The 25,204-nt window shown below is 45.2% G+C and overlaps 1 protein-coding gene across 3 annotated transcripts in view; it reads right to left on the bottom strand.

Annotated features, from left to right (window-relative positions):
- The window catches only part of PCSK6 (proprotein convertase subtilisin/kexin type 6), a 167,102-nt gene that overhangs the window by 79,136 nt on the left and 62,762 nt on the right, over nucleotides 1-25,204 (bottom strand). For all 3 annotated transcript variants that reach the window (XM_081831543.1, XM_081831544.1, XM_081831545.1), the window contains 2 exons: nucleotides 5,991-6,163; nucleotides 750-962 (listed from right to left, as the gene is read on the bottom strand). In XM_081831543.1, coding sequence (XP_081687669.1) covers nucleotides 750-962; nucleotides 5,991-6,163 — 386 coding nt within the window. The remainder of the gene's footprint in view (nucleotides 1-749; nucleotides 963-5,990; nucleotides 6,164-25,204) is intronic.

The following is a 25,204-nucleotide window of genomic DNA, read 5'->3' as shown; positions in this document are numbered from 1 at the left end:
TAAAATTAAACCATGTCTGGCCAGCTCCACGGTCTCATTTTTTTAAACATCTAAAAACCAACTTGATGACTGTGCATTTGAATTCTGCATTAATTTCGGCTCAAAATCCTCCCCCTCTTTACTTTTCTTAAAGTAGGAAAGCCTGTGGGGAAGGAAGAAAGCACAAATTCCACCCATATGCTGAAAGAAAACAGTCCCTTTTTAAAAGGATAAATCACGCTGGTGTTCATTGAAGTGAATGGGACAGACAGAAACCACTGCTCAATTCGAAGTGTCCAGGGAAAGTCGTTTTGTTGGGGGGGAAAGAACCGCCTGGAAGAACACTTGGATCTCTAAAAGGTTTCAGTATAAAACTAAGATTTTCTCTTACTCTATTTGGCACATTGAAGCTGAACCGGTCAGTTGGATCCCCAGCAATGTGACCACAGAAATTTAGAGAGCTAAAAGGAGGCATGGTGCTGAGAAGGTACCCCATTCTTAAATGCTATTTTTAGATCCCTAAAGCCAAGAGAGGGTTTTAATTGGTATTTTGTGCAAAAATTAGAAAGGCAGGCTCTGAGGGTGGTTGCCAAGGGACTGGGGTTTCCCTCAAGGCACAACCAGTTCACCGATGGGTAAAGTCAGTACCCTGGGACCCAGTACAGACTGGTCTCAACCTGGCTCCTCTTTTTGTGAAGAGGGAAAGAAACTTGCCCCCAAAGGGCCGAAGGCGTGCGTCCTAGGCTCTCCACCTGGCCAAGAGAACTCACGATTTTCCGATCATAAAACGCGCCACTGCTGTAGGTCGTGGCCAGGGTGGACGCACACTCCTCCAGGTACCACGGCTTGTAACCGTTCTCGGTGGTGCTGCTCACGGAGATGGTGTAGATGCTGTTGGTGTAACCGTCACAGGAGCAGTGGTCCCCCTCTCTCCCGCCATTCCCAGAGGCCCAGACGAAAATGGAACCCAGGCCTTGCCGGCCCTAGAGGGGAAGAAGGAGAACAAGGCGTCAGCCCCGGCAGCCAGAGCCTCGTGGGCGGGCGGGGTCTCACGCCGGCCTGGAGTCCTTCCTTCGGAATGTCCCTTCCAAGGGTCTGAGAAGGATGTGTTCAGACCATAGGGATGCCACATGGTTCTGTGGGCTCTTGTTTCATTTTAATAGAGCACTTTTGCCTCTGGCGAGAGCCTTACAACGGCAGAATCACAGGACTGCACTGGGACGATGGCCCAGAAAGCCCTCTCTGCTCTTCAGGGGAAAATCAAGGGCCCTCGTATGAGCTGTTCTACTCCAGAGCCATGCCTGTAATTTCCATCCTGACGACCTAGCATTGCAAAGACAAGCGGTGCCACAAGTATGACTGAGATGAAAGTTGATGGCTGAACTTATAACATTAATTTTTCGAGATCGAAAGCTGTGGGGAATGAAAGAGCTGGTCCTGTGGGGGGCAGAGGGCGAATTTTCCTGAAAACCCAGTGGAAGAAGCACATGTCCTGGAGAGCAAGGTTTTGAAAAGAGGGGGTGGGACCATGAATTCTGGGTGAAGACTCAACAGGTAAATGGGTCATGGTCCAGAATCCATAGCCGCTTGGGGCCATCCTATGAGTTGCCCACGGGTACACATTAAAGTAGTCAGGTAGGGCACCAAGGTGCCTCAGTTGGTTAAGCATCTGCCTTCAGCTCAGGTCATGATCCCGGGGTCCTGGGATGGAGCCCCACATCAGGCTCCCTGCTCAGCGGGGAGTCTGTTTCTCCCTCTGCCCATGCTCTCTCTCTCTCATTCAAATATATAAATAAAATATTAAAAAAAAATAAAGTAGTCAGGTGGTCAACGCCAGTCAAAGCCAGCAGCTTCACCTGTATGTAGGTCTTTATTTTTCAGAACATACATGTGAAAGCAAGTCTTTGAAAGACAGTGGCCATCAGGGTCGGTTCCTGCAGCTCTGTTTCATCCCACACCCACAGAATCAAGGATTTCTGACCCAACCAAGTGCTCGCCCCAGTCCCAAACACTAGTTTAAGATTAACTAACCCAAGACGGACCTGACCCATTCTGTCCGAGTGGCTGGACCTGCTGGTGATGCACAGCCAGCCCGAGAGAACGGCGCCAACACCCATCTCCATGAAACCAGACCCACAGGATTGGTTACTTTGGTGTCCGTGTCAAGGACCCTCCTTTCCAAACATGTGGGAAGAAATTGATACTTATGCTCAACAACTGGCCAATTTAAAGAAAACTTGCAACAAAATTCTGTGATCCCCATAGAGTCCAATGGAAGCCTTTCTGCTGACTGGATGTGTTACACTCACCCGAAGTTCAAGTCCGCTGAGCGGACCCACCTGCTCGGAAAGCCCCATGACTCTCCACTCTGTAGCCCAAGTGGACAACAGTTCCTGGCCCTTTTGTGCCCATTTGTCATGACTTTGACCTTTCCTCCAGTTTCTAACCTGAGGCTCTCAATGGAGCCCCCGGGAGGTCCCTCGTGGTTACCCAGTCCCGCTGCTCAAAGCTGCCTTACTCACACTGCTTTCCACGTCTCCCAGGTGGACCTGTCCGCATGGCTAAGAGCTCCACAGAAAGGTTACTCACATTTAGCCAAAAGGTCAACCTTCTGGAAAAAAGGCACCAAGTACTGTAGAAATGGGTGTGTCTGTGCATATAATTACCTACAGGGAGAGATTAATTGGAGGCTAGTTCAAAGAAACTTAAATCAAAATGGAAAGGTATTTAACCCAACGGAGCCTATCTTTAGTGCATGAGAATCATCTCTAAGACGCTCCCCACCCCACTCTAAATTATTTATGAAAGGCTGTCATTTTGCAAAGTGGAGCCTAGAACCTTATTGTTCCAGCAGCACAGAGAATGTCCCCAGAGAGTACTCTTCATACGTGAGTGTGCACACAGGTCACCCCATGGGGGTCTTGTTACATGGCAGACTCAGACTCGGTAGGTCTGGGGGTGCCCCGAGATTCTGCATTTCTAATGAGCTCCCAGGTGATGCCCGCATGGCTGCTTCTGGACCCCACTTTGAGGAACAAGGGCCTAAAATGCCAAAGGCCCCCATCTCCCACCTTACGCTGCGTAGTTATTCCTAGACTAATCCAGTCTCCCAGGTTTGTCAAGGCATCAAACACCTCTCTCCCTCCTGCAAAGAATGAGGTGGAGGAAACACCCAGATCTGAGGTGTGACGAGATGTTTTAGCTGTCTCTGAGGATTATATTTTCACTTCCCATGTCTTGGAAGCCATAGGACAGAAGCTCTAGGGAATAGTTCTACCCTAGCCGTGAACTGGTGTTTCTGTTCAGGAAAGTCACAACCTCAACCTGATCCAAACGTATTTCAGCCCCTCGCCTGGGTGAAGGGTTCATCTGTGAACTCCAAAGCACCGTGCCCGAGGGCTTGCAAATGCCTGGCATCTGGACAAGGCCAGTGTTTCCAGCCTCAGTGATGTTGCCTCTCCCCTTTGGGATGACAAGCCACGCGAGGGGTAAGGCTTCCTAAAGACCGACATCAGGCACATCTCTGTGCCAGACGATGGCCTCCGAAGTCTCCTACCACAAAACCACATCATCTACCAGAGATGAAGTCAGAGACTTGACAGAAAAAGACTGTAGCTGACAAATGGGGCATCGAGGAGGAAAAACAGATGGGGGGGGAAACGTGGTCTGGTTTGAGATCATCAAATTTCGAGGAGGATTTTCAGTGACAACTTCACACAGCTACGATTTAAGGATCCCTATATGACATATTTTACTTCAGAATGACTGGGGAAAAAATGGAATGACCTCAGTATTTCAAGAAACTGTGACAAGAATGACGGGGAGCCACACGGTCCCCTCTGCACCTTCTTCACTCCCCTGACAGCCCTAGTAAAGCCAGTGCTGCTCAGACTCCAGAATGCAAAGAGCCCCTCTCTGCAGCTCCCGACTTTCCAAAGCCCCGCACAGGTTCAGTCGACGCAAAGCTAAGTGAAGTTGCGACACCCAACAATCATTTGAAAACAATCATTGACCTCTCCAGGAAATGGGGGGGCCCTGTCCTGAGAACTCAGATCTTTCGAAATCATCTCAGAGAAGGACACATTAAGGATTAACACCGTTCCAAGCAGTATCTTCCACACAGAAGATGCGATTTCTAATTGACAGCTTAAATTAAAGCTTAACTTTTAGGATGTCCCGCTTGTCATCAAGAGTGAGATCCATGTGATCTAGTGGGTGGTAGGAGCCGAGCACTGGGAAGATAAGACAGTTTTACTTCGCAGCCCCTTGGAGGCAGCAGCTGCCTTGGTCACACCTGAACCTTCCAGCATCCCTGGACCAGCACCTAGCACAGCTCAGGGGCTCAGCAACCTGACAGAAGCAGCCTCTGCATTTTCTTCGAGTCACGGGGGACAAAGGCAGTTGGGTGGTGTCCCAAGCATGACCATGAGGTCAAATGCCAAGGTTGGGGACATGCTAAGAGATAAATACTCAAACCCCATAAAAAAGTCATAGAAAATGACCAAACTCAATTTATCCAAAAAAGCAGTCAAATCCTATTATTTAGAAGAAAGAAAAAAGGGAACAGAGTTTAAAAAAAAAAAAAAATTGGTCCTCTATGGGGCAGGACTGGTGGGGGGGGGATGGGGGGAAACAAAGAAAGGCTGCTTTTTTTTTTTTTTTAAAGATTTTATTTATTTATTTGACAGAGAGAAACACAGTGAGAGAGGGAACACAAGCAGGGGGAGTGGGAGAGGGAGAAGCAGGCTCCCCGCTGAGCAGAGAGCCCGATGTGGGGCTCGATCCCAGGACCCTGGGATCATGACCTGAGCTGAAGGCAGACGCTTAACGACTGAGCCACCCAGGCGCCCCAGAAAGGCTGCTTTTAATAGGATCCTCTGATAATATTTTATTTGTTCATTAACTACTTATTAATCACATTTTAATCATGGCACATAGGTTATAATAAAATAAGGACTTTTAAAAAACGTTCTAAAGCATAAATAATAAAAGGGACCGGAACCACCCCTGCCTTTGCAGCCCTATTGTCCTGCCTCCCATAGGAGAAGTCGGAAGTACAAATGCTGGCCCAGGGATGCTTGGACTTCCTGCCCACCCCCCCACCAGCATCACCAGGCCATACCTTGTACTCTGGGCTGGGCCTTGGGCCACCCAGGGCCACCCGGACACTGACCGCAGCTCCATCTGTCTGCTCCAAGAAGCTGTCCTTGCCCAGAAATCTGCCTCACCAGCTGGCTTATAAGAACTGGGTCATCTCCAGGTCCCTCTCCGCCGCCCCCCCTCCCTTGCATGTTTGACTCCCAAGGATCCAGGACTAATGATCCCAGAGTGACTGTGGGTGGGCTTCCTGGCCGGTGGAGAACAAGCCTGCAAGTCTCCTGTGCTTCCCCTCAGCCGGTCAGCAGAGAACCTGTGCTTGGATGTTTGCTCTGTTTAGTCCCTCGTGAGGCTCTACCCAAGAAATCCTAAATATGTTAGGCTGTGTGCTGGCAGGGAGGGCAACAAGGCCAAGACTTCCTGTTTGGTGGTGGGGGTGGGGGTGCTGGATGAGTGCACACTCCGTGATGGACACGGGAAACTCCATGGCTGGGTGTTTCTGTGGGCAGGGGGACTGAGGCCCAGGACACCCCCTTCCACCTCCACAAGTAACAAGCCAGGTAGTCAGACTAAGACCCCTAGGGCCCACCTGCCCACACCTCTCAGCTGGGAGCTGTCAGGCTTCTAGGCACAGAGTCCTGGGCCTGGTGGGTGACCAGCGGGCACCTGCTAGAATAGCCTCTCTATGACAAGGTGAAATCCTTCTGCTCTGGTTGGTAGAGAGCCACTCCCCTGAGCCTTGAAATGCCTTCTCCCTCACACTGGTCGTGGCACGGCAGGGCCTTCCTGGCCCCATTTTGGGGGCTCTGGCTTGTGTCACTCTAATTTTTAATTGCTAATTTTTTTTTTTTTTTTTTTTTTACTATTCCCTCCCCACCCTGGCGAGATGCACCGTAGCCCTGGAAGACTCACACCTTTTTAATGCCATACTCGAAGGCCTGCTTAGCCAGCCGGCCAGGCCCGTCCACCGTCTTCCCGTCATCATCTGGTCCCCAGCTGGCGCTGTAAATGTCGATGTAGTTGGGTCTGATGCCCAGTGACTTGGCTTCAACCACATCCGTCACGTCGCCGTCCAGCATGCGGATGCCTGAAAGCACACAACGAGGCCCCGTGCACGCCCGCTCGGCACTTTTCGGGGCCGCACAGACTGTGACCCTGGGGTGCAGCCGGAGAGCCCTCCACCCCCCCACCCCCGCCCCCAGCTCAGGAATGTTCCAGCCTCATTCTGGAAAACCTCTTTCCCCATCCTGTGCTGATGTGAAGGAATTCAAATGACATCTGGGGCCACGCTGTGGTGTCCCCAGCATGGGACAGCAACAAAGGAAATGGAACCATTTGGAAAAGATAGGATGTAAACTGGTGTAAACTGTTTCCTTGGTAGCACGCAGTCACTCTGGTATTGAAAAGTGGAACATAAAAAAAAAAAAAGAAAAGTGGAACATAATAGAATGATTACGATGATTATTTCTATAATAGAGCTCCACTTTCCCTGCTGTCAACAGTTTATTTCTCTCTCTTATTTCTCTTTAAAAAAAAAAAAAATCACTCCCATCTCTGATTTGTAACTAGGAGTTTTTAACCTGGACGACAGAGGGCCACACCGTAGTCTCTCAAGGAGCAGGCTTCTTATATCTCAGTGTGTGTTCAGGTTTTGTGTGTCCCAGAGGGATCTTTAGGTGGTGGGAACTACCCCTTCCTCAAGACCACCCCAGAAGGAGAGGGAGGGAGCCACAAGCCTCTCCCAGTGCCTATGTTCTTGGCCGGGGGTTCCCGCACACCCCAGGCCCAAGCTTTGTCTCCATTACTGATCACACTCCGCATCTAGTAGGTATGGTGTCCCCAGGCCTCACCCAGAGAGGGGGTCTCAGCGATGCTGGCACTAACTGGGAAGCAGGGGTAATGACAGCCACCAGCACATCCTGCCTGGACACTAGCAGATACGTAAAATTGGACCTCTTGGAGACTCAGTAAACCTGGACCAGCCGACCCCAGACCAGCGCTCTAGGTGACTGCTCAGTCCCCACAGCCACCCCGTTCCGAGGCCCCCAGGAGCTCCTCCTCCACCAGGCCCAGCCCCATGTGTGCGGTGGCCGTGCCAATGAATTTTAAATCTTGAGCTATTTAAAACATAACAGAAAAGAGGACTTTTTCTGATTAGAAGCATCACATATGCTCTTTGCAGAAAGTTTGGAAAATAGAGAAATAACTAGTGATAATATTTTGGTTATTTTCTTCCAGTACTTTTCTTTGGCCCCAGCACGCACTTTCTCTCCAAGTTCTTTTTTTTACTACAGAACTTCATACAGAACATTTCCCTGCACCATTAAAGACTCTTCTAAGACACGATTGTAAATGGTTGCAGCTTCCCCTCCCGTGCACCCCAGCCCAGGCAGCACTCTCCCTGAGGTTCCCCTCACCGAGCAGAGAGGCCCCCAGCTCTCCCAGCCTGGGCTGGATCTATTCATGCCACATCCCAGAATCTGCGTCCACATACGGCGGGTATGCCAAGAATAGAAACTCTGAAAACAAATGATTTTAAAAGACAGAACAGTGACTTATCCCCAGGGTGAAAAGAGATGGTACGGGGCTCAGGCAGGAAGAACCATGGGAAGGAGACTCTTTGAGGGGACACCCTCCCCAGGTGCTCAGGGACAGATGTTTTATGTAAATTACACTGTAATTGTGGAGATGCTCTGCTGTCACTTGTGATGAATGGTTTGAGAGGCAGAGATCCCGAACACATAATTTCAAATGATACCCAATCTCTCACCCAGTAACACATGAGTTGTAGACAAACAACTAAAAGCACTTTATGATTTGTCAGGGTGAGCGACTTCCTACTGACAGAGCATGTGAAGATGACTGAAATGCAGTAAACTCTTCTACCCTATCAATTCATGCTGCCCGGATTTGAGAGTTCAGGTTGCCCTGAAGTGTTCTCCTTAACATCTGCCCTGTTGTGAGCTGAGAGAGAAAAGGTCAGAGGCCCTGGGCAGGGTCCCTGGGAGGCTGAGTAGGACAGTCGTGGCTGTAGGAGGAGGGGGAGCTGCTCGAAGGTGCGCCAGGTTGGCCCTCCACTTGGGTGGGACGCTACAAGCAAACTGGAAACTCCTGTTCCAAAAGTCTGGAAACTGTACTCCAAATCCGTGTCAGAGAAATTTATAGCCAAACAACAGTAAGACTGAGGTCTGGGAGACATCAGGAGTTCAATGACAGTGCTGAGAGCCCCTCGGGAGTGTCAGCCAAACAGGCACAGGCGGTGAGAGAAGGTGCTGGAGTCGTTAGAAGAACTATTTCTTTATGGCTGCAAGGCCTTAAAAATGAGAAGTAGAAATAAATTTTAACTTCAACACTCTGTTCTACCTTCCGGGTCCCCACCTATTTCCCTTCCTCTCTTTATTACCTGTGATGGACTAAATGTTTGTGTCCCCCCAGCCCCCAAATTCACATGTTGAAGCACCAACCCCCAGCGTGATGAAGGTAGGAATTTTAGGAGGTAATTAGGTTTAGATGAAGTCATGAGGGTGGGGCCCCCATGATGGGCTTAGTGCCTATTATAAGAAGAGTCGGCAGAGAGCTTGCATCTCTGTCTCCACCAGGTGAGGACACAGAGAAGGTAGCCATTTGTGAGCCACAAAGTGGGCCCTCACAGGGGAACAGAATGGGCAGGTACCTTGATCTTGGACTTTCAGCCTCCAGAACTGTGAGAAGTAACTGTCTGTTGCTTAAGCTCCCAGTCCGTGGAATTTTGTGACGGTGGCCCCGGCTGACACAGATAAGACCTCAACTGCCTGGCTTAGGATGGCCCCTGTTTAGGCACTAAGATGGCGCCACATGGCAATTGGATGTGGACCCCTCATCACTACTCCCAAGGAGAGGCCCGTGGAACAAAACTCTCACCCACACTGTGCCTTGAAGCCGGCAGGAGGGTGATGGAGCATGCCACAGGTGACAGCCCTGCCGTGACCAGTGACCAGTGGCTCTGGGAGTTTACCTCATGTCAACCAGGCCTCCATTTCCTGTGGGTCGCAATGATGAAAGTTATTTTATCTACAGAGGTGCCAGAAAAACTAAAAAAGGTGATTCAGGTAAAGTGCCTGGCAGTAAGGACCCAATGTGCATGTTAGTGGCTAGTGGGAACCCACTGAGCCTCAGTTTCCCCATCTGTAAACACAGGAATAAAGACAACAATTTCCAGGGGTTGTTAACAGTAACTAATCCCTTTTTACCTTTATTTTAAAAACATATACTCTTTAATATGTATGAAGGATCATATGTTACATATATGTTAGTGATAAAGCCTAAAAAAATAATTGACACCCATGAACCCTCCATCCATTCAATGCAAATATAAACATGACCCACTGGGGTCTCTACCCATGCCCTGCCCCTCAAAGAGGAAACTGCTCAGAATTTTGGATGTTTCCTTTCATTGCCTTTTAAAAACTAGTGGGTTAATACAATTGCATGCTTGCTTAAACTATATATGGCTAAGTTTTGCTGGTACCGGGAATTAATCCTCTGTTGGTTATACACATTATAAATATCTTCTCCCAGTTGATGCCTTGTCTTCTCACTTTGTTGATGGTGCCTTTTGATAGACAGAGATCCTTAATTTAAATAGAGTAACAACAACTTCCCTTTGAAGATCAAAGGAGTTATAATGGGGGTCAAACTTGTCGGAGTTTATTGGCATCTCTTGTGGGGGCCTTTCTCCCTTTCAACGGTGGGGCTGTCCCATCAGCTCAGCGCACCTCCTCTTTTCTGATTTCTGGCTGGGCAAGGAGAATCAGGGTGATCTGAAATGTTATCTCTCTCCAGTCACTGGTCTGTGAGCCCAGGGCTTCCCTCTATGTCAGAGACACTGGGCCCGGGTGCTCGCTCAGCCATCAGCCCAAAGAGAGGGGCCATAACCAGCACAGGACGTTGGCCACAGGATGTGGCAAAAGGTGTGGCCTCTGGCAAAATGAAGAGCAACTCACAGCAGGGGGAAATGGAACCGGGGTCACAGAGGCCTGGGGTGGGATCTCAGCTCTGTCTAACCTTGGGCCAGGATCTCAAATTCTCTGAGGCCTCGTCTTCCACAATATTTACCTGGCAGAGTAGTTGAGAGGATTAAATATATGTTGAGGCCATAGTACCTGGTGCTGTTGGAGAAATGGTGGCTTTGTTCTATGTACCCTTATATTCCACAATGGGCTTGCCAGGGCAGGAGAAGTCCCTGCCAGCCACACAGGCACCCAAAATCAATTCTGATGTTCTAGTGCTGAAATGTAACCTGATATTCTAGACCTCTCCATGCAAGTTATAGGTGTGGGAATGCCTACTTTAAAAAAAAATTTTTTTTCAGTATAATGAGCATATAGTATTATATTTGCTTCAGGTGTCCCATATAGGGATTCAACAATACTATGCATTGGTCAGTGCTCAGTGCCTACTTTTGAACAAGAAGAAAGAGATGCTAGAAGACATCAAAAATATGTAAAAACAGACAACCAGAATAATTTCTCAACACCTCTCATGATGCTTTTCATCTCGGAAGAACAGCGACTTATGTGTGAGGAAGAAAGTATAACATACTTAGATTTTAATGAAGCATCTATTTTCCCCCAACACTGACAAGTTGCCAACAAAGAAAAGGTAAATATTTTCAGTGGAAACCTGCTGTTCCAATATTAGCTTTAAACGTGAATGGTTCTCTGGAAACGCCAAATCGAAGAAAAACAATCATCATTTCTCTGATGAAAAAAGAAAGACCCAGGTACAGAAAAAAAAATTGGGGCCAGGCATTGGTTTGGCAAATGAGCTCCGGGTGGTTGGCACGCTCACGGTGGCAGGACAAACACGTGCCCGACTGTCCATTATGAGGACCAGTCTGTGAGAGAAGCGCGGAGGAGAAGGAAGATGGTGCTTCTCAGGAGCAGACGAGTTTGTGTCTGGGGGAACAGCTCAGAGTGCTCTGGGGGCTCAATCCCCCAGCAGGCAGCTCTGGTTTGCACAGAAGCTGCGTCCAGGAGCAAACCCCACTTAGGTGTGTCTATAAAACTGCCTGGACCCAATAATATTTTACATGCCCTGGAGAACTTGCTGAAATTCAGGATGATTTTACACGTCTCTTGGTCCAGTGTCAATAACCAGCAGCCCTTTTTTCAGAGTGACCTGTCCTTCCTCCTCTCCCCCCGCTACTAATTTATAGTGCAACTTTCCAAATTACAGGCCCATGGACCTGCCGTTGACCCTGTAAAGCAGCCTGAGACACAGCATTCCCTCTGAACTTTGTGAGGAAGCTCCATGTTAAAAGGCATGGCAAGGTCAGTGTGACTGGATTTGGAGATAAGGTCTTTCAAGAGGTATTTACGGGAAAATGAGGCCAGCTGGGTGGGCCCGAATCCAAGATGACTGGTATCCTTATAAGAGGAAATTCAGACCCAGACAACACACGGACCAAGTGATGACCACATGAGGACACAGCGAGAAGCAGCCATCTGTAAGCCAAGGAGAGACACCTCCAAAGAAACCCAACCTGCCAACATGTTGATCTTGGACTTGTAGCCTCCAGAATGGAGTGAAAGTAAATTTCTGTCGGTGAGCTAAAAATAAAGGGGGGGGAGGGGAAGGAAGGAGAAGAACGAATACACACACACACACACCCCAATACAAGAAGTCAGTTATCAGCCCAGGTTGTTAACATCTGGAGGAAGGTGGGGGAGCGGGACACGCTGGGCCCACTTTTGTTTATTGAAAAGTAATGTATTTTGCCTTCAGCAAATGAATGGCAATGTAAGAGCAATGAACAGCGGAAAGTAAAACTAGATTGTAGCTTCCTGAGTGTGACAAATAGGCCTCCCCAACAAACTTTGCTCATTAAACCTGAGTTTATTTTAGTAAATCCATAGGGAATCGGTTTTGGGGGGGGGGGGTTTGTTGTTGTTTTTTGTTTTTTTGTTTGTTTTTTTTGTTTTTATCCACTAAGACTACAGGACATTCTGTTCTACCAGCAGCCATTCTGGGCCAAGTGAGGTTTCAACAGTTGTTTAGAAATGTTACAAATCTAAAAGGTTTCTGTCAACTCCACTTATTGCCTAAGACCGTAACAGGGCTCTCCAATCTCTAAATGTGCCCACGCATGACAGCCTTGTTCTATGAACCCCAGGGAGCTGTGGTCTGCTGAGGTGTCAAGCACATCTACGTTCGCCATTGTGACATGAAATGCTTAAAGACCACTGGTTGACGACCAAGCCAAGTCTCTCTTGGTCTCGTGCTCTGTTCTTGATCTCCTGATGGAGCCAGGCCATCTCCTTCCAAAGTGGAAATGCAGCTATATACCAGTGGCAAACCACTAAACCCCTGGGCATGTCCTACCATAGCACCCAGGGTCAATGAGAGGAGGCCCATGGCAGCGAGGGGCTTGCATTAACCACGTCTTTTATTTTCTGTGATTCTGATGCTTTGACCTCTTGGGGCCTTGTTGATTCTGGAGGGACTGCTCACCCTCACGCCCCAGGGCTGGCCAATTCCTCAAAATAGTAAAGAACTCTCCCAGGAGGCATGTCTTCCATGTACAAACTAATCAATCTAGAGACCACACCTCCAACCATCTCCGTTATGGAGCTTTCGGTGCTCTGGGCCACCCTCCACCTGCCCTAATTACCCCATAACCAGAAACCAGACAACTAAGGACAGCCCCTCAGCCCCAGAGCCCACTGAAGTTATTCAAACGAACCACGCTTACTCTTCCATGCCCACTCTTCCCGGCAGAAACCAGAACGGCTTCAGCCCAAGACTTCCCTTGCTCCCTCTGACTCCTGACCAACCCTGGTGCTTGCCCTCCTGGCCTCCATGGCTTAGAGTACTCTCTCCTCTTGGGAACTGTGAGTCACCAACTCTGTTCGATGGCCATTGCCTCCTGATCTGTTGGCCTCACCAGGCCTGAATAATAATGAAAGCTATAGCTTAAAACAGGTCACTCTTTCATAATCAGCTTCTGTTGATTTTTCAAAGAATGGTAAAAACTAGAAGAGCCTCAGTCCCTCTCTTGAGATTTGAAATCTAGACGGGCTTTCTTGGTTTCCAGCCCAGGGAACAGGGGCCAGAGAATAGCAGTGGATCACCCGAAAGCACAAAGAGTTTCAGGGAGAGCTGCTGGCGCTGGACATGACAACATGCTTCTGAGCCAGATGGGGCACCCATGTATCCACTCGGCAAATGGGGACAGACAGCAAGGGACCCTGGTGGGATGTGCACCTGTGATAGAGTAAGGGAGCACACGCCCTGAACTGACCTCTGAAGATGGTAGAAGTAAGACATTCACGCTGCCATGAACAAAGGCCGCCTGAGGCTCAGCCTGTCACTTAGACTTGAGTGTGCCCCCTCCCTGTCTATCTCTCTCACATGCCCTCGGAAGCAGCTACTTCTCATTCAGCCTTTGCGAGGGCAATCTCAGGAGCCCAGACGGTGCACCCCAGGGTGTTCGAGAACCAGTCTTATCTGTCCTGGGGGGGCGGGCTGCAGGAGGGGGGCTTGGGAGGGCATGGCCGTCTAGGAGACACAGGGGTGAGGCAGCGATGGCCGGTTCTTGTCCATCTCCTCCTTCCCGTGGCTCCTGCTTAACCTATGGATGCTCAGACCCAGCAGGTGGGGGCCTTTGATGCTAATATGGGGGTGAGGAGTAGGGAGGGGGGGATCCCCAGCTCCCTGAGAGCACAGCTCCTAAGTAGTAGCTGCCCACATTCACTAAATCCCCCCACACCGCCCCAACGCATTTTAAATCCTACTGCAGTTGAGTATCTACTTGGAGCCTTTGAAGACTAATCTGTAGCTTAAACTGTCCTCTTAACAGGCTCACAAGCCTAAACTGCCTAATGGAAACGCTAATGAGACTGAGAATTCTGTGACTCTGAATTAACCTAATTAACTAATTTATGAGCCCGGATTAATTTAGCTGTTATGTACTTAACATTTTCATGCTTATGAAAGGAAAAACATGATTCAGCTCCCCAATCAAAATATGGAACAAAAACACCAAAGGAAATTTGGCAGTTGCTCTTTTACTTTTCCTTCCCAGAACCAGAGTAAACACAGGCTGAAAAGATGCGCGGACTTCTGGAGGCCCGAGCAGGGGCGCTTTTCTAAGTATCTGCCAGGCCCGAGGAAGTGGAGAGTCCTCGCAGCTTCCAGCTGCCCTGCTCGCCCCTGCTGCCCGCTCCGGAGCAGCCTTGGGACCTGCCTCTCAGGTCAGGGGTGCTTCTCCACTTCTGGAAGCACGATGGGCTGTACCAAACACGCTGTGTCCCAGGTGACACTCGTCGGGCCTCAGGAAAACGCCTGAATCTCGTTAAGCATCAGCACGGGTGGGAAGCTTGCCCAAAGCGAAGCACCTCCGAGAGCTAATGGGGCGGGGCTTCACTCACCTGCCCCACAGGATGCTGGGAGTTCCCCCCCAGGCCCCGCCCCCGCCAAGCCATTAAGATCTGTGGCTGAAGCTCAGGCCAGGCTCGGACCCTCAGCCCACGGTATGGGAGGGGCCTCTGAGGACCGGAGGAAAGGCTCCATCCCATGGAGCGAAGCTTGTAGGTGAGCTGCTGTTGCTGCCGGCAGCCAAGTCGGAGAGCTGCCCACCACCGATGCCAACGGGAAGCAGAAGGACTAAGACGGTCAGAGCGTTACCCTGAACAAGAAAGACGGAAAGGCTGCATGGGGCTGACTTTTTTTTTTTTTTAAAGTGGTGAGCCCTGGGTTTTATACGCAACTGATGAGTCATTGAACAAACACTACATTAGAAATTAATGATGTGCTATATGTTGGCTAATTGGATTTAAATAGAAAAAAAGAAAAAGTAAAGAAAAGTGTATTGTAAAGCTCTGACAGATTTTTTTTCGTTGTTGTTCATTGGTTTGGTTGGAGTTTTTTTTTGTAATGCAAGTGCCTGTAATGCAAGCTTTTAATTGCTTGAGGCATCCATTTCAAAGAGGCATCCACTTCAAAGACTATCTATCTCAAACAAACAAATTGGGAGCCACAGTAGATAAAGGGCCAGGCCACCTCCCCCCACCGAGGCACCTTTGTTTTAAAGATCTTGGTTGATTTTGATAAGGGACCATCTGGGCCACTTGTCTTTTCTCTTCCCAGCACTTTAAATTCACTGATAGAGTGAGCCCATGAAACCCTAGGTCCCAACCCTCAACCCCTAATGAAAACAGAGCCCCCGCCCCCAAACACACCACCTGGGCACCCACTCTCTCTCTCTCTCTCTCTCTCTCTCTCTCTGTACCTATGACCTTGCTCTGTGACCCCAGCTGTGTTCTGTCATTTCCAGGTTGTCAGTAATAAACTTCTATTTTTCAGTTTCCTGATGCCTGTTGCTGAAGGGTGTCTAAGAACCACGAGGGTCGGTCCAATTGTAACACTGGTTTGGAAAGGGGAGAAGTCTGTGCGAACTCACCTGGGGCCCCCAGCAAATGATAGCATTACTCTCAATGGGCTGAGTTGGGCACACAACAAAAGGTTAAGTGAGAAGAGAGGCTAGGAATCATGGCCACTATCCTTTGTCTCTGCCCTCCAATGTTATTGCCATTATCGTTTGAAGGTTGAAAAGCCTCGTTTATTATATTTTAGGCTAAGAAAGAGAAACAAGGCCAGAATTATGTTTGGAAAGAATATGAATTTGGTCGAGGAAAAGAATACACATGCACACCATGGAACCTTCCTTTTTGCTTCTGTTTCTGCTCACAGGGCTTGGTGGCAGCTGTCCTCATCTGGTCCCCGCTATGTCCCAGCACTAGAGAGACACCACTGCAAGGGACAAGCCAGGCTTCAAGTCAGCAGGCCTGAGTTCACATCTGGGCTCTGCCTCCTAGCAGCTGTGTGAGCCTAGGTGTGGTAGGCGAACTCTTGATTATCGCTTTCCCCAGGTATGAAACGGGTGTAAAAATTCCAACTCAGGATCGTTCTGAGCACGAGATGCAAGAAAAACACTAAGGAGATTGAACCATGATGGAAAACTGAGTGCTCCATCTCCCTCTCCCCGGGGCCCAAATCGTCATAAATAACATGAAAAAGAGAAGAAAAAAAGCAAATCAGGAACAGCTCTGGAAAACAAGATCAGAAAAGGAGATCTTTCGAGGAATGGTGGACAGACATCAAGCAGATAGGATCAGCCAGCAGGAGCAATTCCAGAAGTGCCTGACATCCCAAGGCCTGGTGTGTCAGGACAGGAGGAGCCCCTGAGCAGGCCTGGTGGGAGGAGCTAAGGAAGAAGCAGGTTAGCTGCCCCCTCCAGGCTGAGAGCAGGGAGTCGCAGCAGGCTTTATTCAGATACTAATGCAACGCAACGTGGTGCCCTGCGGCCAGAGAGGTGGGACAGTGCCTCCCTTGGCAGAGGGAGTCCCCCCACCACCCTGCCAGAAGTGACACTATCCAGCAGCCGGTCCCTCCCCTCCCACATCAGAGACAGACCGCTGCCATCAGGCCTGACAACCACCACAACCTGTGGGCACAAACGCGAGTCGATAACCAGTAATCAGCAAGTAGGAGGAAAACCAATGTCAAGAAAGAGAACCACCACCAAATTAAAAAGCAAAACAAAACGACAATAATAAGAAGAACCCAAGGAGATATGGTTAATGAAGCAAATGTGAAGAAAACTTCAAAGTAAGTATCGCTAATATCCTTCACATGATGTAAGAAAATATTGCATCTTAAAAAAAAAGGCAACTAGAAGCACTTCTCCCCATTCTTTCTGCTAAGAAACAAACGTAAGACTCTGAAAGGTAAAGAGAAAAAGGCAGACTACCTTGGGATCTTGGGACCTAAGGAACAACATGGTGGTGAATTCCCCGGGATTCTTTTTGTCTCACATATGCTGGACTTGGAAATGGAGATGCTGGTAACCTAGAAGTACCAATGGGAGCAGACCCCCCAAAAAGTCCTCCAAAGCCTGTTCCCTCTAGCCAGAGCACCAACAAAGAGAGACACAGCAAGACAGAAACTTTTTACACAATCACCACTCTAGCCAAACACAACAGAAAAGATTGTGGCATTACCCCAACCCACAGCAGCAAAGACCAAGTGGGAGCCTAGACTTTCACCCTTGTCAGGCTATAATGAGGAACTCCAGCACCCGTCCCAGATGAACAAAAGCAGGGCTTTCCCCCTGCCAACCAGAAAAGAGGCTCACCCCCATGGTGTCAGTGAAGGTCCTGTGGGGAAGCTTGGTCTTCCACCCTACCTGTCAGTGAAAAGGTGTCTCTCTCCCTCCCCGCTGGAGTCATTTCAGGAGGCCTGGTGGTGAGTTAGGGTTTTCATCATCAACCACAGTAAGAAGGTGACCCCTCAATGGAGGCCACATGAGGAGCTGGAACTCCCACCCTGCTCAGCACTGGTGAGAAAAGCCCTTCCACTCTTAGATGCCAACAGTGGGTGAATGAGCAGACTTGGATGTCTACCTACACCTGGCAACAATGAAGCAGTGGAGTCCCCTTCCCCCACCTAGCAGTGTCCGAGAAAGCCATCTGAAACAGAAGGTTTAAATAAGATCCAGAGCATCATAATATAATACAAATATATACAGGTTTCAACTGAGAGTCACACATCATAAAAAGAACTAGCAAGACCTCAAATGGAATGATACAAGACAATCAATAGATGCCAACCACTGAGGTAACAGGGACATCAGATTTATTTGATAAAGATTTTAAAGCAGCGATGATACAAATGTTTCTCTGAGCAATTACAAATATGCTTGAAACAAATGAAAAAATATAAAACCTCAACAAAGAAACAAAGTCTCAGCAAAGAAATAGAAGATATATATAGGAAACAAGTAGAAATTTTAGAATTGAAAATACAATAATCAAAATAAACTAAATGAATGAATTTCACAACAGAATGCAGTGGACAGAAGAAAGAAAGAGTGAAATGGAAGACAGAATAACTGAAATTGCCCAGTCTGACAACAGAGAGAAAACAGACTAAAAAATAAAACAAAATAATAACAGCAAACAAAACTCAATAAAAATGAACAGAGTGTGAGAGACTTCTGGAACTATAACAAAAGGTCTAACGTTCATGTCCTTGGAGTCCCAGAAGGAGAGGAGAAAGAGGGCAGGGCTGAAAAAGTGCTAGAAGATATAATGGCCAAATTCTATCCAAATTTGACAAGACACACAAACCTTCAGCTACAATAGGCTTTCCTTCTTTCAAGTTTTCTAAATAATGTTTAATGATTGGAGCAAAAATTATAATACTGTCTGATGTGGTTCTGAATGTATGTAGAGATATATTTAAGACAATTACAAACAGGAGAGGGTAATAGGATGTAAGAGAGATAAGGTTTCCATACCTCACTCAAGTGGGTAAAATGATAACACCCAAAGACTGTGATGTGTATATATAATGTAATACCAAGAGCAATCACTAAAAAAAGGCCATAGATAGGGGTGCCTGGTGGCTCAGTTGGTTGAGCGTCAAACTCTTGATTTTGGCTCAGGTCATGATCTCAGGGTTGTGAGACTGAGCCCCATGTTGGGCTCCACACTCAGTGGAAGCTCCAACTGAGTGTGGAGCCTGCTTGGGATTCTTTCTATCTCTCCCTTGCCCCTCCCCACTGCCCGTGCTCTCTCTCTCAAAAAAGGAAAAGGCTATAGATAAACAAAATAGATTCTAAAAAGTATTCAAATAACGTATAGGAAGGTAAGAAAAAGAAAAGAAACTAAAAACAGAGAGAACAAACAGAAAACAAAAGATAAAATAGCAAACTTCAATCCTAATATATTAATAATTACAATAAGTGTAAATGGTCTAAATATAGTAATTAGAAGGCAGAGATTGGCAGGGTGGATTAAAAAACATGGCCCGGGGTGCCTAGATGGCTCAGTTGTGAAGCAGCTGCCTTCGGCTCAGGTCATGATACCAGGGTCCTGGGATGAAGCCCCTCATTGGGCTCCCTGCTCAGCGGGAGGCCTGCTTCTCCCTCTCCACTCCCCCTGCTTGTGTTCCCTCTCTCGCTGTCTCTCTCTGTGTTAAATAAATAAATAAAATCTTAAAAAAATAAAAAAAATTAAAAACATGGCCCAAATATATGCTGTCTACAAGAAACTCATTTCAAATATAACAATATAGGCAGGATGAGAGTAAAGGATAGAAAAAATATATCACTAATATAAAAACTTAATCAAATGAAAACAGATGTAGCTATATTAATATGAGACAGACTAGAGAGCAAAGGAAATTACCATAGACAGAAAGAGATATTTTATAATGATAAAAGGGCCAATTCACCAAGAAGATATAGTAATCTAAATGTATAAGCACCAAACAACAGAGCTGCAAAATATGTGAACAAAAACTGGTAGAACTTGGAGAAATACACAAAGCCACAATTATAGTTGAAGACTTCAATACTCTTCTCTCAGAAATTAATAGAACAACTAGACAGATAATCAGTAAGTATGTGGAAGAACTCAACAACTCAACAAATGTTCTCATCAACATTTTTGTGTGTGTGTTTTTTTGAAGATTTTATTCATTTATTTGAGAGAGAGGGCTTGAGCATGAGTGGGGTGGGGGATGGGCAGAGGGAGAAGGAGAAGCAGACTCCTGGCTGAGCAAGGAACCTGATGCAGGGCTCGATCCCAGGACACTGGGATCATGACCTGAGCTGAAGGCAGATGCTTAACCAACTGAGCCACCCAGGCGCCCCATCATCAATGTTTTTAGAACAGTCCAACCAACAACAGGAGAATAAACATTCTTTTCAAGTGCCAACAGAACTTATACCAAAATAGATTAGATCCTGTATCATAAAACAAACCTCAACAAATTTAAAAGAACTGAACTCACAGAGAATGTGTTCTCAACCACAAAGGAATCAAACTAGTAATCAGTAACAGAAAGATAACAGAAAAATCTCCAAACAGTTGGAAACAAAATAAAATACTTCTAAATAATCTATGGGTCCAAGAAGGAGTCTCAAGGAAAAAAAAATACATGAAATTTAACAAAAATGAAAAGACAACATATCAAAATATGGGAGACACACCTAAACTACTGTGAGAGGGAAATTTATAGCACTATTGTTTATGCTAGAAAAGAGGAAAAGTCTCAAATCAATAACCTAAGCATCCACTTCAAGATCCTGGAAAAAGAAAAGCTAAGCAATCCCAAAACAAGAGGAAGGAAGGAAATAATATAGATAAGAGCATAAGACAATGACACTGAAAATGAAAAACACTGGAAAAAATAATGTAACAAAGAGCTGGTTTTATGAAAAGATCAACAAAATTGATAAACTTCTAGTAAGAATGACAAAGAAAAAAAAAAAAGAGAAGACACAAATTACCAGTATCAGGAATGAAACAGAGAATATTACCACAGACTATACAAACATCAAAAGTGTATGTAAGATAATACTACAAACAACTCCACACACATAAATTTGACAACTCAGGCAAAATGGACCACTTCCTCAAAAAATACCAACTGCTACAACTCACCCACTATGAAATGGATAATTTGAATAGCTCGAATACTTTTCAAGAAATAGAATTTGTAATTCAAAAAAAAAGTTTCTCCCAAAGATCTCCAGGTTTGTATGATTTCACTGGAGGATTCTACTAAAAGTTTAAAGAATTAACACCAATTCTACACAATCACTTTCAGAACATACAAGATGAGGGACCACTTCCCATTTCATTTACTGAAGCTAGTATTACCCTGATCAAAAACTAGACAAAGACAGTACAGGAAAAAAGAAAGACAGAAAGAAAATAATCGACCCAAACTCCTCATGAATGTATCCACAAAAATCCTCAACAAAATAATGGCAAAGAGATTTCAATAACATATAAAAAGAAAACACCATTACCAAGTAGGGTTTATTCCACAGATTCTAGGCTGGATCAATATTCAAAAATCAACCAACCTAACCCCATATTAACAAGCTAAAGAAGAAAAATCACATAATTACATCACTCACTGAGGAAAAAAGCAGTGACAAAATTCAATACCCATTCATTTTTTAAAAATTCTCCAAAAACTAGAAATAGAAGGGAACATTGTCAACTTCCTAAAGAGCATCTACAAAAACCTGTAGGTAACATTATACATAATGGTGAAATGGTGAAAGTCTTACTGCTTTCCCTTGAAGATCAGGAACAAGATAAGGATGTCTACTCTAGGTTTTAAGTTCTAGCCAGGGCAATAAGGCAAGAAAAGATAAAAGGCATGTAGATCAGAAAGAAGAAATAAAACTACCCCTATCTGCAGATGACATTATCAAGTATAAAATCTCAAGGAATCTCTCTTAGAACAAATCAGCCAGTTCAGAAAGATTGCAGGATACAAGATCAACATACAAAAAACAATTACATTTCTATATGTTAATGATGAACACATGGACATCAAAATTCAAAATACAATGCTCTTTATCATTGCTTAAAATACAGTGAAACACTTAGGTGTAAATCTAAGCAAACACGTACAGTACTTGTATAGTGAAAGCTACACAATGCTGACAAAGAAATCTAAGATTTAAACGAATGGAGAGACACAGTGGATGAGCTAAAAGACTCCACGGAGTAAAGATGTCAATTATCCCAACTGATATATAGGTTTAACACAATTCCTACCAAAAGCCCAGCAAGATTTTTCTGTAGATATTGACAAGATAATGGTAAAAGTTGAATGGAAAGGCAAAAGAACTAGAACAGCTAAAATTATTTTGAAAAAAGAAAATGTGAGAGCAATCAGTTTACCCTGTTTCACAACTTTTATATTGCTACAATAATCAAGACATGCCACACTGGCAGAGGGACAGACACACAGATGGACAGACCGACAGAGAACCCAGAAATAAGCTCCTATCGATTTTTGACAAAAGTGCAAAAGCAACTCAATGGAAGAAAGACGGGCATTTTAACAAACGGTGCTGGAAAAACTGGACATCCATAGGCAAACAAAACAGAAAACCTTGACCTAAGTCTCACACCTTATACAAAATCAACTCAAGATCTCTCAAGATGGAATTCAAAATATAAAATTTAAACCCATAAAAAACTTAAAAAAAAAACAACATAAAATATCTTCAGAATTGAAGACAAGGCAAAGGGTTCTTAGATTTATACCAAAAACCTTGATCCATAAAAAGAAAAATTCATAAATGGATTTCATCAAAATTAAAACTTCTACTCTGCAAAAGTCCCTGTTAAAGAGAATGAAGACACAAGCTACAGAATGGGAGAAAATATTCACAAACAACATAATCATCAAAGGACTAGTAGGTAGGATATATAAAAAACCCATGACACTGAACAGTTAAAAATCAAACATTACAATTAGAAAATGAGCAAAAGATAGGAAGAGACATTTCACTAAAGAGAATATATAGATGGCGCCTCACTGATATGAGGAATTCTTAATCTCAGGAAACAAACTGAGGGTTGCTGGAGTGGGGGGCGGTGGGAGGGATGGGGTGGCTGGGTGATAGACATTGGGGAGGGTATGTGCTATGGTGAGCGCTGTGAATTGTGTAAGACTGTTGAATCACAGATCTGTACCTCTGAAACAAATAATACATTATATGTTAAAAAAAAAAAAAAGAAGATAGCAGGAGGGGAAGCATGAAGGGGGGCGGAAATCGGAGGGGGAGACGAATCATGAGAGACTATGGACTCTGAAAAACAAACTGAGGGTTCTAGAGGGGAGGGGGGTGGGAGGATGAGTTAGCCTGGTGATGGGTATTAAAGAGGGCACGTTCTGCATGGAGCACTGGGTGTTATGCTCAAACAATGAATCATGGATCACTACATCAAAAACTAATGATGTAATGTATGGTGATTAACATAACCCAATAATAATAAAAAAAGAGAGAATATATAGATGGCAAATAAACACATGAAAAGATTTCCAACATCACTAGCCTTGGGGAAATGCAAATTAATATCACTACATACTTATCAGAATGGCTATAATTAAAAAGTGATGTTACCAATTACTGGCAAGCATGCAAAGAAACTGGATCATTCATACATTGCTAGTGGAAATGTAAAATGGTGCAGCTTCTCTGGAAAACAATTTGCCCATTTCTTTTTTTTTTTTTAAGATTTTATTTATTTATTTGAGAATGAGAGAGAGAGAGCACAAGCAGGTGGAGGAGCAGAGGGAGAGGGAGAAGCAGGCTCCCTGCTGAGCAGGGAGCCCAATGCGGGGCTTGATCCCAGGACCCTGGGACCATGACCTGAGAGGAAGGCAGACGCTTAACCACCTGAGCCACCCAGGAACTCCCAATTTGCCAGTTTCTTTAAAAAAATAAATACATAACTATTATAGAACCCAGCAATTGCACTCCAGGATATTTATCCCAAAGAAATGAAAACTTACATTCACACAAAACCTATACAAGAATGTTTCTAGGTGCTTTATTATTATATTTATTATATTATTATAGCCCAAACCTAGAAATAACCCAGATGTCCTTCAATGGGTGACTGTGGTACATCCATCCACGGAATACTACTTTTTAATAAAAAGGAACAAACTACTGGTATACACAGCAGCCTGGATGAATCTCCAAAGAATCATGCTGAGTGAAAAAACCAATTCCAAAGGCTACATAGTATATGGTTTCATTTATATAACATTCTTGAAATGACAAAATTATCGAAATGGGAAACAGATGAGTGGTTGGTTGCCAAGGGATTAGGGAAGGAGTTAGGGTGGGAGTATGTGTGCTATAAAAGGGCAACATGAAGGATTCTTTTGGTGATGGAACTATTCTATATCTTGACTGTATCAGTGTCAACATCCTAGTTGTAATATCGTACTATTCTTTTGCAAGATGTCGCCATTATGGAAAACTGGGTAAAGGAAAATTGGATCTCTGTGTATTACTTCTTACAATCCATGTGAATCTACAAATTATTTCAAATAAAAATTTAATTGAAAACATCAACTAGAAGTACTAGATGAGAAAATATTTTCAGAATTTACAAACTGGATAGATAGGGTATTAGAGAGCTGGAATACTGACTCTAGGGATTCTCCCAACACCCAAGACAATGGTGACCAAAGAAACTGGTCCACCTTTTAGTTAAGCTCACATAATTATTGAAGTGTAATGTTTAACTGTTAATAACAATATGGAGTCCCTAAAGGGCTCACTGAGAGCCAGGCAGGAAAATGAAAACAAACTCACATCCAGACACAAAGAGGTTGAGTCTGAGAACAATGAAAAAGAAAAATCCTGAAGCTTTCTGGAAGATAAAAACAAGTTATCTGAAAAGGAACAAAAATTAATATTGGCATTGGACCCCTCATCAGCAACACTAGATGCTAGGGACAATGTTTTTAAAATTCTGAGTGAAAATTATTTTGAACCTAAAATCTCAACACAGCCAGATTTGTTGGGAGAAAATAAAGCCTTCAAGAACTCAGAAGAGTTATTACCTATGTAACCATCCACCTGTATAGGAACACTCAAAAATGTCTTTTAGAAGAATGAATGATTTAATCGAAAAGACAATCTTGTAAAATAAAGAATTTAACAAAAAGAATGACATAAGATCAAAGAAACAATGGTGACCAAAGAAAATGGTCCACCTTTATGGTTAAGCCGACATAACTGTTGTTGCATCATGTAAAACTCTTAATAACAATATGGAGTGAAAATCCTGGATGGCCCCAATTTTGGGAGGTAATGAAGGAGAAGAGAAGATGGCAGAGGGAAGGGAAACTATGATAAGGTTCTTGTTTTGCTCAGGAGAAGGGGATAGGTACTGAGCAATGCTACACAGTGTAGGAAAATATAAATTCTAGTATGTGTGCCTCAGAGGATTAGAAAGACAGAATTAGAACGTAAAGATTTCAAGCCATTAGAATGAAAGAAAACAAAGAAGAGAGCAAAGGGCAGGGAAGTAAAAGAAACAGAAAGAAAAAAAAACCAGTAAAAATAAGTCGGTAAACTAAGTCAATTAAGAGAAAGCAAAATTCATTTGCAACGACGTGGATGGAGCTGGAGGGTGTTATGCTGAGCGAAATAAGTCAGTCAGAGAAAGACATGTATCATATGACCTCACTGATATGAGGAATTCTTATCTCAGGAAACAGAATGAGGGTTGCTGGAGTGGTGGGGGGT

The sequence above is a fragment of the Leptonychotes weddellii genome, chromosome 9 (genome assembly GCF_054177405.1).
Source record: "Leptonychotes weddellii isolate Sample4059 chromosome 9, ASM5417740v2, whole genome shotgun sequence".
NCBI lineage: Eukaryota > Metazoa > Chordata > Mammalia > Carnivora > Phocidae > Leptonychotes > Leptonychotes weddellii.
The sequence above is the reverse complement of the archived record's forward strand: the minus strand, read 5'-3'. Positions and strand labels throughout refer to the sequence as shown.